The sequence below is a fragment of the Geospiza fortis genome, unplaced genomic scaffold, assembly GCF_000277835.1.
Source record: "Geospiza fortis unplaced genomic scaffold, GeoFor_1.0 scaffold396, whole genome shotgun sequence".
NCBI lineage: Eukaryota > Metazoa > Chordata > Aves > Passeriformes > Thraupidae > Geospiza > Geospiza fortis.
The window spans coordinates 5,447,057-5,464,666 of record NW_005054345.1 but is presented as its reverse complement, the minus strand read 5'-3'; the positions used below and the strand labels follow the sequence as shown (position 1 = coordinate 5,464,666).

The 17,610-nt window shown below is 43.0% G+C and overlaps 1 protein-coding gene across 3 annotated transcripts in view; it reads right to left on the bottom strand.

Moving 5' to 3' along the window:
* Window positions 1–17,610, bottom strand: part of CACHD1 (cache domain containing 1) — a 58,899-nt gene that overhangs the window by 38,345 nt on the left and 2,944 nt on the right. For 2 of the 3 annotated variants that reach the window (XR_004081926.1, XM_031058578.1), the window contains exons 1-2: window positions 12,847–12,970; window positions 1,756–1,862 (exon numbers count right to left, since the gene is read on the bottom strand). Coding sequence is in view for 2 of the 3 variants with exons in the window: in XM_031058578.1 (XP_030914438.1) it covers window positions 1,756–1,862; window positions 12,847–12,854 (115 nt within the window). In the remaining variant the exon portion in view is untranslated. Of the gene's footprint in view, window positions 1–1,755; window positions 1,863–12,846; window positions 12,996–17,610 lie in introns of those variants that run through there. The other variant, XM_031058579.1, reaches the window with a different exon arrangement.

Genomic DNA, 17,610 nt, shown 5'->3' with positions numbered 1-17,610 from the left:
CTTACAGACATTTGCTCCCTAATCAAAACCTCCCCCCAAGGCTGTTTCTGTAAAAGGAGAGCCAGAGGAGAGCCTGCTGTCAATAAATCCCTGCTCTTACTCTCCCTCAATTCCCTCTCCTCTCCTGCTGCCCTTTCCTGCCAATGCCATGTTTTGAAGGTTCTCCTTTCATCAGGAATCTTTCAAGCCAGAGGCAAGGGAAGAGGAGGCACTTGAGCCTCAGTGCTGAGCCAGGACAGCAGGAACCTTGAACGCTCACTCACTTTATTTCTCTGAGAATTCAAACCAAAAATTTAAATTACGTTTACAAGAAACTGCAATTTATTTGCTTTTCATCACTCAAAAATAAGGAATATTTCTTGAATACTTTTTTAACCTCCAACTTCTGCGGTAGAAGAAGAATTTTATTTAATTTAATTAAAAACCATGAAGTGATTCATTGCATGCTTTGCTCTTACAACAGTGACTCTAAACTTGCCTTCAAAAATTATTCTGATTAATTAACAACTGCATGTGATTTAAACATTATTTTAATGAGTCGTTTGGGTTTGTTTTTTTTAATAAAGAGATGAGTAAAACAAAGCCCAGCAAATCACAGTGAGTGAACAAAGAGTGCCTGGCCTCAGGATGGAAAACACCACACAAATCATGGCTTGTCAGGAAATCAGCCTGGCCAGCACCTGCATCCAAGATGTGGGATAGCATGGATGGGATGAAAACAATCTCTGGGGACTGCTCATTTTTTATTCTATTAGAATCCAGAGAGCAAAGCTATAAGAAGGAAACAGTAAAGGAGTTTATAAAAATTTGGGGTTCTTCCCCCCTCCAGTTTGTTGCAAGGTGGTGAGGGTGGAATGGCAGGGTTGCCACTTCATCAGTCAAGTTAATGAAATAAATCAGCATTTTATTCCAAAATACCTCTGAAAATGAAAATAAAATAAAATCAATCCCAAGTCTGCATTATTCCCCCAAAAGAATGAACAAACAACACCTCCCCAAAATAAAATCCACAAGGTCTGTTAATGTTCCCTAATTTATAACACTGAGCACCATAAAAAGCTGAAAAGTCAGATGGAACTGGGGCAAAGTCTGACTAAACCCAACTGAAATCCCTGTATTAATCCACACTGATTAGGATGCAGAAAAAAGAAGAAAACCTTGCTGCAGCAGAGGCCCAAAAGCTGAATTTTTCAGGGCTAAGTCGTGTGTATTTTGGTTCTGAGCATATTTCTAAGTCCTTAAACGTGTTGAGAAAATGCCCTGACAAGACAAAGACAGGAAATATCTTAAGATGCCCTCATATTTGGTCGTTTTTGCATATCAGTGCAAAGGCAGCCTCACATGGGCTGAGCTCAGCTAAGAAGATCAGAGAAACTTCCCTGTGTGGCCCCTGCAGCAGCTGACACTGCTGATGCCAAAGCAGACAGGCCTAGGAAGGAGAAAACCTTGGAAAAAAAAAATAAAAAGGAAGAAATAAAAAGTGCAGAAACCACAACAAAATTATCCACGGTAGGCTGGAATAAAATCTTCATGACATTTTTATAATGTACTTAGACTAAGGGCATTACTTTAGGTATCAGCTTTCAATCATGAAATCTCAAATTAAGAGCAGTGTGACACTTGCAAGGAGAAATAAAAGCTTGTTGCTATGGCAATCAATGCAAATTCTCTGTGCCAAGGAAATGTTGGAGTCTAATGGGAAAAAAGCCCTACAACAGAAGGGAAAAAACCCCAAAGTAGAACTGTGCTGCTCACCAGAATTTAAGTCACGTCCAGGATTGAAGGCTCTGCTGTTGACAGTGGTCGAGAGGCGATCGCAGCTGATGGTTCTGGAAACGTTGGTGTTGAAATTCCCATCAAATCTGGAAAGACAACAGCAATATCAGCAATCAGACATGATTTATTGAACCTACATTCACATTGAAAACGCAGCTTTTTAATGTTTCAGTGTAAATAATTATTAATAGTAAGAGATTGGTGCTGGAATTCCCATCAAACCTGGAAAGGCAACAGCAATATCAGCAATCAAACATGATTTATTGAACCTACATTTACAGTGGAAACACAGCTTTCTAATGTTTCAATGTAAGTAATTATTTACAGTAACACAGAGCTGAAATTCCACCAAATCTGGAAAGACAACAGGATCAGCAACCAAACCTACATTTACAATGGAAACACAGCTTTTTAATGTTTCACTGTAAGTAATTATTTATAATAACACAGAGTTGAAATTCCCATCAAATCTGGAAGGACAGCAACAAGAGGATCAGCAATCAAACATTATTCATTAAACCCACATTTACGATGGAAACACAGCTTTTTAATGTTTCAGTATAAACAACTATTAAAAGTAAGAGATTATTGTTGAAATTCCCATCAAATCTGGAAAAACCAAGAAAAGATGATTATGGAATCAAAGAAGGGTTGGAAAGAAGCTTAAAACTCATCCCATTGCACCCCAATACCTCCCACTGTCCCAGGCTGCTCCAACCCCATCCAGCCTGGCCCTGGACATTCCAGGGATCCAGAGGCAGGTCTGGGCACCTGCACCAGGGCCTGCCCACCCTCCCAGCCAGGAATTCTTTCCCAATTTCCCACCTAACCCAGCCCTCCTTTGCCTTAAAGCCATCCTGCATGTCCCTGTCCCAAGTCCCTTTGATCTCCCGCCTTGTCCTGGCTCTCCACAGCCAGGAAGAGGAACGGAGGACGGACAGACGGACAGCAAGGCCTCCTGTGTGTCCTCGTGCTCAGCCCCAGGCTGGAAGATCAGCCTGGGATGCTCTGACAGCCCCAGGGCAGCCAAACCTGGAGCTCTGCACGGGCTCATCCCCTCTGCTGGAGCTCTTTGTTGATGTTATTGGCAGCTTCCTCCCAGAGAACTTCCCAACCTCTCTCTGTCGAGGAAAAGACATTTCCCAGGAATGCAGCTCTTGGATAGAGGCTGTGGCTTCTCTTATCACCCTCAAAATGGAACCACTTCAAAAAAATCACAGCTCTTTCCAAGACAGCAAAACTGCTGTTGATTTTTTGTTGGCTGAGGAATCTCCAGCCTAAGATTGATTGATAACGGATGGGTTCCACAAAAATCGTGTTTATCTTGGGGCAAACCCAAAAAACTGCACATTAAACATCTCCATCCTAAAGAAGTATTTCCGAGCAAGGCTGAGGAACAACCCCACAGTGAAAAATAATGACTTTCCAGGATGTAAACGGATTGTCCCAGAGCTCCCATCAAAATCTATTAGTGATGGCAACAGGATGCCTTGTTAGCAACCAACATTATTCATTTATTGCATTAAAATGCTTCAACGTGCTCCAAAAATCATCCAAGGCCTCAGCTCTTCTCAGGAAGCCACTGTCAGTTACCCACCAGGAAGATGAATTTGTGGATGCCTAAATAATCTGCAGCAGGGCTGAAGAAGGAAACAAAAAAAAATTCCTGCAGCCCAATCCCATCCCTCTTTCTTACAGCAAAAAGGAAATACAGTTAATGAGGAAAAAAAGTATAAATAAAAGATGAAAAATTGTTTTCAATCCCATAAATTAAAGACCAGACCTGCCCGCCTTGAGCAAGGGCTGCCCCAGATTGGGCTAGGTGGGATGTCTGCCTCAAATCTCCTTTCAGCTGCTGTTTGCCTTAAAATTGACTTTTTGCACCTTGCAATGGAGTGGTTTTGGTTCCATGGCACAAGGACCTGGAGGAGAGAGCAGCTCCCATCACAGCTGGACATCAGGCCCAGGAAGTGGCAGCACTGTGGCAAATCTACATTGCGATATTTGCCATTGTTTTAATGCCACTGGAGAATTTTCCAGGTTCCATTTTTTTCACGCTTCTAAGTTTCATTCAGAATGCATTATTAATATATTTGAGCATCTTCCCCACTGAAGCCACAATTGAAACCAAAGCCCCAGCACTGCTAAGTGGCCTTTCCAATGGACGTTTGTATTCTTAGCTGTAAATACTGGTTTTACCTTTCCTACCACCTTTATACCTCACACATTTTCCACTCAAGTTTCAAACTGTACAGATCTTCCCATCGCTCACTTTGGAAGAAGTTAAAACACCCAAAACATTTGTATTTTAATATTTGAAGACAAGCATTGACCAGCACCTTTTCTCTGCACAGAGTAGACAATTTTTACCAGTGTCTCCTTAAACTTTTACCAGTGCCTCCTTTATTTTTACCAGTGTCTCCCTAAATTTTTACCTGTGTCTCCCCTAATTTTTACCAGCATCTCCCTTAATTGTTATCAGTGCCTCCCTTAATTTTTACCAGTTTTCCTAAATTTTTATCTGTGTCTCCCTAAACTTTTGTTAGTGTCTCCCTTAATTTTTACCAGTGTCTTCCTACATTCTTACATGTATCTCCCTTAATCTTTACCAGTATCTTCCTAAATCTTCACCAGCATCTGCCTTATTTTTACCAGTATCTCCCTTAATTTTTTGCAGTATCTCCCTAAATTTTTACCTGTGTCTCCATTAATCTTAACCTGACTTTCCTTTCATTTTCACCTGTGTCTCCCTAAATTCTTACCACTATCTCCCTTCATTTTTAACAGTGTTTCCCTGAATTCTTACCACTACCTCCTTTAATTTTTAGCAGTATGTCCCTTAATTTTTCACAGTCTCCCTAAATTCTTATCTGTGTCTCTGTTAATTTTAACCCGAGTTTCCTTTAATTTTCACCTGTGTCTCCCTAAATTCTTACCACTATCTCCCTTCATTTTTAACAGTCTCTCTTGATTTTCACCAGTGTCTCCCTTGATATTCACAGGTGCCATCCTTGATTTTCACCAGTGTCTTCCTTGATATTCACCAGTGTTTCCCTTGATTTTCACCAGTGTCTCCCTTGATATTCACCAGTGCTCCCCTTGATTTTCACCAGTGTTTCCCTTGATTTTCACCAGCGCCTTCCTTGATTTTCACCAGTGCCTTCCTTGATTTTCACCAGTGCCATCCTTGACTTTCACCAGTGTTTCCCTTGATTTTCACCAGTGCCTCCCTTGATTTTCACCAGTGCCATCCTTGACTTTCACCAGTGTTTCCCTTGATTTTCACCAGTGTTTCCCTTGATTTTCACCAGTGTTTCCCTTGATTTTCACCAGTGTCTCCCACTTTTCCCAGAAGCACTACAAGGCCAATAAAAGCCTCTTGAGATTTCACCCAAAATATTCCAGACGACAACACTTAGAAAACCCTCCAAAATCCTCATCAAAAACCCCGCACCAAAATCACCACGCTATAATCCTGAGTGGTTTTTTTTAACAGATTTAAAGCCAATAAAAGCCATTGGCTGAGATTCACTTCCAAGGCAGCTTCCTGCAGCCCATCCCCCTTTCTCCCTGTCTTGCCCCTGGATTCCCTTTAATGAAGAAGGGATGGAAGCTGCATCCCGAGGGAGCAAACAGAGCCGCCACTCCCACTTTGATCCGGTCCCCGCGGAGCTCCACGCTCCCTGCCTGCCTCCCCAGATCCCGCCTTGATTGACGCTGCCTCTGATGTGCAAACTGCTTTGAACTTCACACATGAAATTCCCATCGGGCCGCGCTCATTTCTATTCCCCTTCAACGGGATTTACGAGCGGGAGCCGGGCGAGCGGAGGAGATAAAATGAATCTGCAGGAGCTTTGAATCTGACATCAAAACGGGGCTCGAGTGAGCTCCAATTGGATTTTGCTCGGCCTGAATTTACAGTGTAAATCAACTTCTTTTGTGTGTTTGGAGTTTAGGGGGAAAACGAGGGAGATGTGGATAAAAATGGCACTTGAGCAGCTGCTCAGGGCTTCGTATTGTTTTAATACTCATTTTTTCCTTTTCTCTCCGTTCATACAAATTCAAGCTGACATTAATATGCAAATGAAATTACATAAGTTCACTCAAAATTCAGGGTTTCTTTTGAAATTCCCAACTAGGCCTTGTTTGCTTGGTTGCAAGGCAAGATTTTAACTCATATTTTACATAAATACTTAAATATAGGGTTCCCACTGCATCTCAACAGAATGCTGGAAAACAATGTTTTTATGAATAAATTCAACTAAAAAAAAAATAGAAAAGAAAAAAGCTACTGATGGTTCAATTACACAATTTCTTCTGGCAAGCCACCAAAGCTGTTCCCATTATTTCAAGTATTCTTGAAAAATCCAAGTATAGCTGCTCTCAGCTGTAAAGAGAATGTACTATTGGAAGGAGGATTCAACTCAGGAATGCAAACCATTCCCATCCTCACTTTTTCACAAGGGATTTCTACTCCAAATTCCATTTTTTCATGAGGAATTTGACCACATTAGAAGTAAAAGCAAGAGCCCAGCAGAGAAATTTCCTAAATACCTGCTGCACCTTATGGACAAATGCCAGGACTATGCAGAGTCCCTACATCTCCTAGAACCCCCTGGGCTGTACTGCAGCCTGAAACTCTGTCAGAACAGCAAATACATCTTAAATTTCATTTATTGTGGCCTCCCAGGCCTCCTCTGGAAGTGCAGCTCTTCAGGTACTGCAGCAACCCAAGGAACTGAATGGGATTCCCGTTATCTCCCACTTAACTGCTCCAGAGAGGAAAGGTAAACACAGAAAGAGCTGTGATAAAATTGAACTGCAATAGCAAATATTTAACCATCTGTTTAAAAAAAAAAGCAAAAACCAGACCACTTCTGAAGGCAGTATCACAGCCAGGGAGTAAATGATTTTCAAATAGAGGTTTGTAAACTCCCTTATTCAAACAGCTCCATTCATGTTTGCAATGCACCACCGCCAAGTAGGGTGTTTTACCAACAAATATTTCTCCATTCCAGCTCCTTCCACAAATTTGGATAAATGCATTCCCCAAGCTCTTATCAGCATAGTTAAATAAAGAGCAAAAGCAGATTTGCAGCTGCCTTGCCAGGCAGGCAGAGTGGGAGCATTAATGCACAGCAGTGCCCCTGAGCAGATGGATTCTGGAGAGCTGGGGCAGCTTCCCTTGAACACCCAGCAGTGAAATCCATCTGTGGCCTCCAGGGTAGGAGGGGGATGATTCCAGCAGCACACAGACCCATGTCCAACAAGGAGGGCAATGAGGGACACTGGGGCAGCTTCCTGGAGCTGCTCACATCCCATGGAAACTGCATCTCCCTTCTCTCCCAGAGATGAAGACATGAAATGCTGCAGCACATCGGAGTGATGGGTCTTAAAACTGGATCAAGATTAGTTCAGGGAAGACTTTTGGTGTCCCTTTAAAAGCATCACCTGGTTTTTGTTGGAAAAGCTGTAGGAAGAGCTGCATTTCCTCACAAATGCATCTGAATAATCTTTTTTCTTTTCTGGAAGGTGATCCTACTGCAGCCACTGCTGTGCTAGAAACCACTGGCAGGTGCTCTGTGGCCCCCAACACAACCAACTTCCCTGGCAAACTGCAGCTGTAGAAAGCCACTTCTGGAAGTCTCCCACAAGAGAGCATCAATCACAACTTCTCCAGAAAAAGACATTTTGTGCAGTGGGTAGAAGACAAATACTCAACCATTACTCACATATCCAACTTAATCTTACAGTGGAAGGAGTCTGATTTCCTTTCATTTGCAAATATTCAGTATCAACTACCAGTTTATCTGCCTGTTGCCATCCAGGCCAGCAACATCTCTATGAGTGAAGTTATTCCAGTCATCCCTCCCAAGCCAGACCATGCAGACCTGCAAAGGCAGAACGCCCTAAAGCTTCCAAATCTGCTTCACAAAACTCATTTCTAAATCCCTGTTTAGACACTTCCCAGAAGTGACACACATCCCAGAAGTTCCCACTGCAGGTACTCAGGACTTTTGATAAATAAATTCTGTTTATTCTTTCCCTCCCTTCTTGCTGCTCCATCAGCCCATTCCAGATCCAAGATTCCCTCAATACCTGCTGAGGCCTTTCAGGCATGAAAACCAGGAGACTCCAACTTGTACACAAAGGCTTTTATCCTCTTCAGGAGAAAGACACTTGAATTAAAACATTGTCTGGTAAATCACCCCCCATCATGATAGGGAAAGTCTGGAGACAGCATCAAATCCATTCCTCATGGCTTATGGAGCAGCCTGTGGTGATGAGGGACACAGAGGCGCGTTTTTCCAGCAGGGATTTCCTCCAGGATTAGAAGATGCACCTCACTTGACATCCATTTTCCTTATCTCCCATCAGTTTGCTAAGAGCCTGGAGCACTTCATCCAGATTACCTCTGTCTGCTTGGAGCAGCCTCTTCCCCCGTGCCTGGGAAAAGGAGCTGGTGCCCAGGTCTGACCCCAGGGACACAAACACAGGCACCAATTTCCACACCAACCACGTGGGCAGAGCTTGGAAAGCTCTGCCCCGTGCCATTCCCAGAGCTTGGTTAGGTAGAGGTGAAAATGCCAACAGAGGTCATCTGCCTTTGGAGAAAGGATCAGCAAAAACCAAAGGGGAATGTGGGGATTTTGAATGAGTTAGAGTTGGGACCTCTGAGCTGCTGTACATGAGGGGATTTATTTTTGTTATCTTCTGCATAGGCAGGAAGGGTGAGCTGGGCTCACATCTTCACTGCATGGCTCAGAGGGTCACAAGCCCTCCAGTCACAATCCTTTTAAGGCTTTATTAACCAATAAAACACTGCCAACAGGAATATTTATGTTTTTGACCCAGTCATTACATATTTGGTTTTATGAACTCATGCTACAGTGTGAGCTTTCTTAGCCAATCCTGTTATGGCACAAAGACCTACATTCTAAACTCCTTGTTTACCTTTGTAACTACTTTTTTTTTTTTTTTTTTTTTTTAGCTTAACATGTCTGCTTTAAACAGAAATCAATATTCTCACTTCTGGCACCTCAGTTTGGGAGCCTTTCCCAAGGTCTCAGGTCAAACCCCCAGTTTAATTCTAAGCTTTAGCTTACAGGCCCAAAGCTGTGAGAGTTCCCTGCGTTTTGGATTCCAACAGGGGAACCAAGTCCCTGCCCTGCTCACCCCTCCTTGGCAGTCCCTGCACACGGATTTAGGCGTGGGATTATTTCCCTGTGCCCAAGCACATTTAGAGGCTTTGGTAGAGCAGCTGAGTGTAATTTTATCAGGAAATGTTTGTTGAATTAAGGCCTTGCCAAAACCACTCGATAGCCACCAACTGTGCTGCCTCATCCAGCTGGGTTTGCATGTTCCAATTTATTTCGTTTCACCACTCTCCAAACCAAGGTAGATCCATTGCACAACCCTGCCTTGGAGGGGGCACAAACACAACTGCTGGTCTCACACCAGTGAAACCAGAATATGTGGGGTACAAACAGCAACCAAAATCACAGTCAGGCTGGGAATTTCAATCCAGACTGGAATCACATGCAAACTCACTCATTTGGGTTCTTCACTGCAAGAGCCAACACCATGTAATGGCAATAAAATAAATATTGCTTTTTCTGTCATATCTCAGTACTCATTAAACAAACAATTGAAATGCCAGGTTTGTTTTCTAACCGAGTTTGTGCTGTTTTCTATCATTTATTTATAGCCACCAGGTGTGGAAATCTCACCGTTCATTCCAAGCACCATGACAAACCAATGCTTGGATTTTCAGGAGAAATGCAAGCAAACTCATGGATCATTTTCTTAATGGTAAGAACGAATACAAACTGAAGTCAGCAATCCATTAAAAAAAAGAACAATAACAATTTAAAAATCCATTCCCTACAGGATAGTTCATCCTTTCCACGTTAATTTTCCCCAGACCAATCCAAACTTGCAGCATTCCCATTGTCAGTAAGTTGGACAATAAGAGGCTGAACACCATGTGACAAACAGCCTTAAACACTCTGGGGAAAACCTTCAAACCTACCTAAAAATACCCAAAAATACACTGAAGGTAATGCACTTTTGTCACTGTTCTTGCCCCAAATGTTTGCTCAATGAAGAGGCCACATGAGGAAACAGCCAGAAAAATAACACAAAAATAAAAATACATAAAAATACCTAAAAATACTTTAAGATATCTAAAAATACCATGTAGATAATGCACTTCTGACACAGTTCTTGCTGCAAATGTTTGCTCAGATGAAGAGGCCACAGGAGGAAACAGCCAGAAGAAGAAAACACACAGAGTTCAGGAGCTGCAACACAAACGTTTCACAACCCTCCAGAACGAAAACCACAGCCCTGAGGACTCAGACAAGGCCAAGGCACAATCTGAGGCAAAGGATCCCATGGGAAAAAAAAAGAGATTTTCACAGACAAATCTGGGTCTTTTTCCACGCGACCTCTTCTGCCGTTAATTAATACTTTAACCAAAAAAATTTAATTATTGTTGCTTTAACACCAACATTAAACATTTCAAACACCAAGGATAAGCTGTTATCAGCAGTAGCACACCCAATTTAACTTCCTGCAAGTGCAGACCCAGTTAGGCCACGAGTTAAACACGGAAGAATTCAAAATCTGATTACAATATCCAGGGAATCAACTTCTTTCCTGATATTTAACCAAAATGGGGAATCTTCCAGAACGGTGATGCCACAGGGAAGGAAAATGAAAGGAAGAGCAGCAAATGGGAGAGGCAGAAAGGGGAGAAAAACTGAAGTGATGGCAGAAGCATTTAGACAAATGAACAAAGCATTTAGGCCATGAACAAAGCACGGAGCTAAAACTTGGAAGTTTCAAACAGAAAATACATTTTTACATTATTCTTTTTTGTCTTGCAGAGGATTTCCTACAGACAGCACTGGGTCCAATGGTCAGATAAGCCTCAACCACAGAACATCCTGTGGCAGATAAACTCCTCTGGGAATTATTTAATTATTGATCCAAGCTACTAAATGATGAGAATCCCATTGTGGAGCCTGAATGAGGAGCTGTGCAAACAGCAAATTTCCCCCTCTGCTTTGCCAGCTGTTTGTGTTTTAAACCTCTTACTGGGAAGGATTCTTATGCGAGTTCACCACAGGCAAAGAAATTTCTGAAGGACTTCCAAGGTACGTAATTTTGGAGGTCAAAGTGAAAAGGAATTCACTAAAGTTCCAGACTAAAAGCAGACTTCTCTTTTTAATGAAAAATGAGGCCACACTGACAAGGGGGTGATAAATCCCATTTCTCCTTCCCCTCAGGCCTTGGTTGGGAGGTGTTCCTGCTGCCTGGTGATTCCTGCATGGATTTTGTGATCAGAGGGCCGAAAGGTTTTCATCCTCAAAGACTTCCTGACCCTTTTGTCCACCCTGCCAACAGCCTGGATGTGGCAGCATTTTCCACAGGCACCTTGACCAGCAGGAACTGCACAGAGACTCCAAACCTGTGCCCTTGGAGTCAACTGATGACCCAGATTATCTTCCTCCCCCTCAAATGTGTTGAAATCAGACTGAGATATAAGCCATAAAAATCAGTCTGTAATCAAGGTTTGCATAAATGGAAAGTTACTCTTGTTCTTTTCAAGTCCATATGGAAATAAATGTTTTAAATGGTCAGCATTCAAGAAAATTACTCCTCTTTAATTGGAAAAATCAGGGCTTCTATTACACATTTCTACAGCTAGAAAACCCAAAGAAATTTCTGCAAATATGCAGCACAACAGAAATTATTAGAGACAACCAACTGCCTGGATTCAGCCTACTCAAAACTCCTGTACTTAAAACCAGACCAAGTTGAACATGAACAAAAGCAGTTTCCGAGCAATGGGCTCCATTTCATTAAACCTCTGCTACCAAGCAGCAGCATGTCAACCTGATTAAAGTGGAGCACAGTGCAGTTAGCATGTGATGGACTGACCAGCTCGTGGTTTTGGCTACTTCAAAGGACAGGAAAAGGTCCCATGACCAGCTTGAGGAGTTATTCAGGGCAAGCAGTGCAAAAACAGTGTCTTGGATCTAGACAGACTCTTTTTGTCCTGAACACCATGAACAAACTTGCTTCCTTTTGTTGCTTCCAGCTGATTCCCAGCTCTTGTTTAAAGCCCACCATTAAACTGCCACTGGTGTGGCAGAAATGTAGAAGAATATGAGGACAAGATAAGAGGCACCTTTGGAGTTTTGCCTTCTTCATTTTTACCCAAAGTAGCAGAAAACTCAGGAGTAAGAGCCTGCATGAGGGATGTGGGACCCCAGGCAGCTCTTCAAAATGCAGTTTATTGCATCCAAGATGTCACAGCAGCCCAGGGTCATGGGTGACAGAGCTGTGCTCACAGCTGTCAGCTCCAGCTGCAGACAGGCCTGGAGACCCTTAGTCTAGGTTACAATGCATTATAGACTTTTCTTTGGTTACATTGCATTCTATACTTTTCTTTGGTTGCAATGCATTCTATACTTTTCTTTTGGTTACATTGCATTCTATACTTTTCTTTGCTGAGCATCTTCATACAGTAGAACCAATCTATACCTTAACTTTTACCTACAGCCTGTCATAACTGCTGTAATTACCATATTCATGTTACTGTTCTCCAATCACTAAAAGTCAGTACATTACAGTTTAAGCTAGAAGTTGTTTTTCAGTTTTCTTGCAGTAGAAAATTCTGAGACCTTTTTTTTTACTTGCAACTTTGCTGCCTTGTTTGCCTGTGCTCTCTTTGTGCTTGGTACAAACATCTTCTTGTTTGGGGTGGGTTTATCCTTTGCTCTAAGCCATAAAAACCCTTCTAACTAACACACCCTTTGCCTCCTTGGTTAGCCAGTGAGGCTGGCTCAGCAATTGTTTTATTCTATATCAAAACTTGCTTTCATCTCTATTCCTTCCTCAGACTCTACATTCAAAAATCTTTCTGCCAAGCACACATATCTGTGAGACTTTCTTGTCAAACTTCCATCCTTCCCAACACTCGGGCTATTTTGCAAAGAAACCTTTGTTTCCTTCCCAGATTAAAAGACAGCATGAGGAATTCCAGGCTTTCATACTCACTCCATCATGGAAGGGGGGATGGTGCAGCAGTCCTGGATGGCAGTCAGGGGTGAGGTGAGGTGGGCAGTGTATGAGGCTTCCACCACCTGCTTGTTCCGATTCACAACGTCCAGGTAACGGTTGAACTTCTCACGGATTTTTTTTGCCAACTGAAAAACAACATAAGGAAGTTTAAAATCAACCCAGTTTCTCTCTATTACCCCATTCCTTAACAAGCAATTAGAACTTGTGTTAAAGACAATTTTTTTTATCTGATTTGCTCGTTGTGTTTTTATTTATATGGCTTAAGCAAGAAGCCAAGTAATTAATATTGGCTGCAGCAAGGAGACCATATAAGAAAATAAAATACATTTATCATCCAGCAATGGGTGCTTCAACAGAGTTTTGCATGTATGAAAGTTGTGATTTCCATTACACAAACGTCCCTTTCACTAAGAACTGACAGCTGGATGTGACACTGGTGCTTGCCCCAAGGCCAGACAGGGATGTGAAGGAGAATAAACCAGGCCACAAGTGAATTTACTGAAGTTCTATACATGGACACATCAGGAAGGCCCAAATAATGGTGTTAGAGGTGCCTTCACTGTACAGAACTCCTACTGCTCCAGGAGCAAAGAGCCAACAGCAAATCTCCCACTGATGGGAGCAACCTCAGGATGCAAGGAACCTAAATAACCCCAAATATTGCCATGAGTTCCTCAGCAGCCTCTTCATCAGGTGGATCTGTGCAGAAGTATTTCACCGCTTCTCTCATGGAGATTTGGGCAAAATAACCACCCCAGCTTTTGCTTTTCAGCTGCATTCCCTGCTGCTTTCCTGGGAGGCTGAGCAATGCCTGGGTGGTTTCCTCATCAATCCAGAGCTCACTGTGCCTTCTCACAATCCACAGCTCCAACCACGAACTGAAACATCTCTAACTGATGTTATACCACAGCAGCAAGAAAATAATGACAAAGTCTTGCACCAGTGAAATTCCTCCTGAAGCCTTTTGTTGTCAGAGGAACTTCTTATAAATCAGGACAAGGTTTAGAGGTGACACTGGGATTTGAAAGAGACAATTTTGCTCCTTTCAGAAAGTGAAAACAAACAGGTTGTGGCCCCTCCCATGCAATTCTCAGACCATTAAAAAAATAGGGTGTTTCACTTTGGAAATAGCAAATTGGGTACTTCAGCCCTTCTTTTTAAATCCCTCTGCAAAAAATTAAAATAAAGGTAAAATTAATAATCTTTTGCTGGCAAATACTTCCAATCTGGTGTGATCTGAGGGCTGGTGGTGCCTGTGGCATCTCTGCTCCCTCCACACCAGGCAGATTCCAGGCATGTTCATTATTTAATAATCAGCCAGACACATCCCAAATGAAAGAATCATCTCTTAAGCAACAGACAGAGGCGTTAGATAATCAGAAATACTGTTTTGCATTTCTGCAAACTTCTCCAGAGCTACATCAGCTCCTCAATGCATGGCACTCCTCTCTCCTGCTCCCTGCACACCCCAAACCCTGCAGGGATGATTGAACAGTGCTGCTGCTCTTGTGTGCTGGCAAACTGCCCTGGATTCTCCAGATCCCTGCACTAACAAACGTCTCTCCTAACTCTCACCAACAGGCCCTTTTGTCATGATTTACTTGGTTCTGTGAGGCAGGAGGCCTCCCTGATAACAGCACTGCTCTGCCTGCCTGCTCCAGGGAATGCTGGGGACCGTGACAGGTCTCCAAGGAGCACAGGTTTAATAGGACCCTGCTCAAATGACTTGCAGAATTACACCTAATTAGTTCTGTGGAATGATTTATTGCCAAGGCACCAGAGGACTGCTAATGGGCTCCTCCATGTTAGACATCCAGCACTATTAAATTGTTCCCAGTTGTTAGGATAATAAGCTGTTGGGGAGATCTTTCTCTGGTTTCCAGTAAACTTTCTTTTTGTCTGGCTGTACCCCTCAAATGTGTTCTTTAGAAGAGGATTCCCCTGGAATTGTTTAAAGCCCACCATTAAACACTGGAGTGGGAGAAATGTAGAAGAAGATGAGGACAAGGTAAGAGGCACCTTTGGAGTTTTTCCTTCTCTGTTTTTATCCAAAGTAGCAGAAAACTCAGGCTATTTTGCAAAGAAATCCTCATTTTCTTTAAAGATTAAATGATAGCATGAGGAATTCCAGAATTTCATAGTCAGTCCATCGTGGATGAGGGGATGATGCAGCAGTCATACAGCACAAACTGTTTGTGTCCTCAAACAAACACAAGCCAAGTTTCCTAAATCAAAGCTTACATTTGGTGTGTACAAAGTTCTCCTCTCAGGCTGGGCAAATGAAATGCCAAGGCAAACCAGATATTTGAATCTGAGATTTCCCTCTTGGTTTCCCTACCTGAAATCAGGAAGAAGGCAGAGAGTTGAAGTTTGCTGAGCATCATTAGCAGCCATAAAACCATCACAGGGCCCCAGAACAAAAGGCCCCTGGTTTGGAATCAGAGCTGCTCTCTGATAAATGAATGCTGCTCAAGCTGAGGGGTCAGTGTTGATGAGTTTTCACCTTCTAGGTTGAACGATAAAAGCGCCCCACAGCCTTTGAATTTCACCCTGCTGTGCCGAGTCTAAAGATCTGACAAATCTGTTTTTCAGAAGATCCTGTACTTCAGAAGCTGACAAAAAGCAAATGCTTTGTTCCCAAACTGCGTCTCCCATGGAAAAACCTCTGAATGGCTCAAAGTCACTCGGCTGTTTTTCTGGAAGGGGATCCAGTGCCTTGGTCGGGGCGGGAGTCAAGTGCGTGTCAGCAGCGAGGGATCTGAAACCCCCCAGAGCTCCAGACACCATCCCCTGCCCACAGCTGCAGGATCTGACTTTGTCTGATCCAAAGAACTCTAAAAATATTGCCCTCTGATACCAAGACAATGCTCCCAACAATCCAGACCACTTCAAAACCAGCAAACTCAGTAAAGTCACTGCGGGCAAGATGATCCAAAAATAATTTTCCATTGAAAAGTTCTTCAAATCAATAAACTATGATAAGAAACTGAGGGTAAAACACCAATGAAATACTAGAAACAAATGGTTCTAATTAATCAAATTGAGAAGTATCACCCAGATGAAGCCTAACAAAACAAACCTTTCTTCCATAGCTGGGCTTCACTTCCCTCCTAAACTTTATTTCCTTTGCAGGGTGATGCACTCGGCTGCTGGAGCCTGTCACAGTAAAAGCTGCAGGCTTAAATCACCTTCTCCTCTTTCTAAATAAAAACCTGAAGTTTTTATCCAGCACATACCCTGCTTTTTTTTAACCTGCCTGGAGCTGGAGAGCTGCTGGATGCTGACGGATGCCAGACCCACAAAACCTCCAAAGTAGAGAAAGAGAGATAACAAATAATGAAAGGACAGAAGACTGAACTATGAAACCATGCTTACATAACTGCTGAAGTATTTTTAAGGCAAAATGGAAAACTGTGCCCTCAATCAGGCACAGGAAAGGGGCAGGAGTGTCCCACACCTGGGTGGGTACCAAGTGCGACAGACATTTCCTGCTCCCACAGAAATCCTCCAATTCACCCATTTTAATGGACTCTGAAATCAATCTGGATACCTTGAGATTGACATAAAATATTATTATCCCACACAAAGTGCTCTTTGCCTCATCTCAAAAACAGCAGCAAGGGGAAGCCTCTGTGGGCATTTTTCAGATTTCTGTGTTTTCTCCTTGATTTTAATAAACAAAACAATGAGCAGAGAGTGCTCTCTGTGAACAATGCAGCCATTAGCCCTGTTTTCCCTGGATTTCCTCTGGCAGCTGACACGCAGCCAAAGCCCTTGGGTTTGCAGACAGGTTGGACTGCAACACCTGTTTCTATTACTGCAGCACCCCTGGGTAATGCACTTCAATTGTCACCATCTCCACTGACAACCTTTCATCACAACATCACTGAGCTCCTCTAATTTTCCCAGAGACATTTCCCTCATTTGCATCGTTCCCTCGAGCTTTTTTTTAAAGCTTCTTCCCCGTCAAAGCTCCACAGCTCTGAAGTCTTCCCTTTGCAGGGAGCTCCGAGGGAAAGCAGAGCTCCAAGGTGAGGTTTTATTTCTGGCTGCAGCTTGAAAGCCAAGGTATTTTTCATGTTTCCTAGCCTGCATATAAAATATGCATCAGTGGGATTGACAGGCAGCGATGCCAGGATGGACTCACAGACAGGGATTTAACACTGTCAAGCTCCTTGGAAAGGATTGCTTACACATGGAAGGGCTGAGTTAGAATTTTGAGGTTTAAATTCCCTCTGTAAACCAGAAAAATCTGGAAAAAAGCACCTCTCTCCAACACCTACCAGGCATCCATGCTCCTGCTGTATCACAGCTGAGCATCCACAGGTTTCTAATCTAGGAAACTTTTAATGTTATTTATTTTTCATCCACATGGCTCTTGAAGAAACCACTGGTTTTGCACCAACCCTGAAGAGCCAGAGGTGAGCAGGGACATGGCTCAGGGAAGGATCACAGAATTACCTCCAGCTTCATCCCACAGCTCTGTTTTAAAGGATTCCAACCATTCATGGAATCCTGGATGGTTTGGGTTGGGAGGGACCTCAAGGATCATCCTGTTCCACCCCATCATGGGCAGGGACACCTCCCACTGTCCCAGGGTGCTCCAGCCTGGCCTTGGGCACTGCCAGGGATCCAGGGATCCACAGCTTCTGTGGCCTCCCCACCCTCACATGGAAGAATTTCTCCCTAAAATCCCATCTAAACCTCCCCTCCTTCAAGTCAAGTCCATTCTCCCTTGTG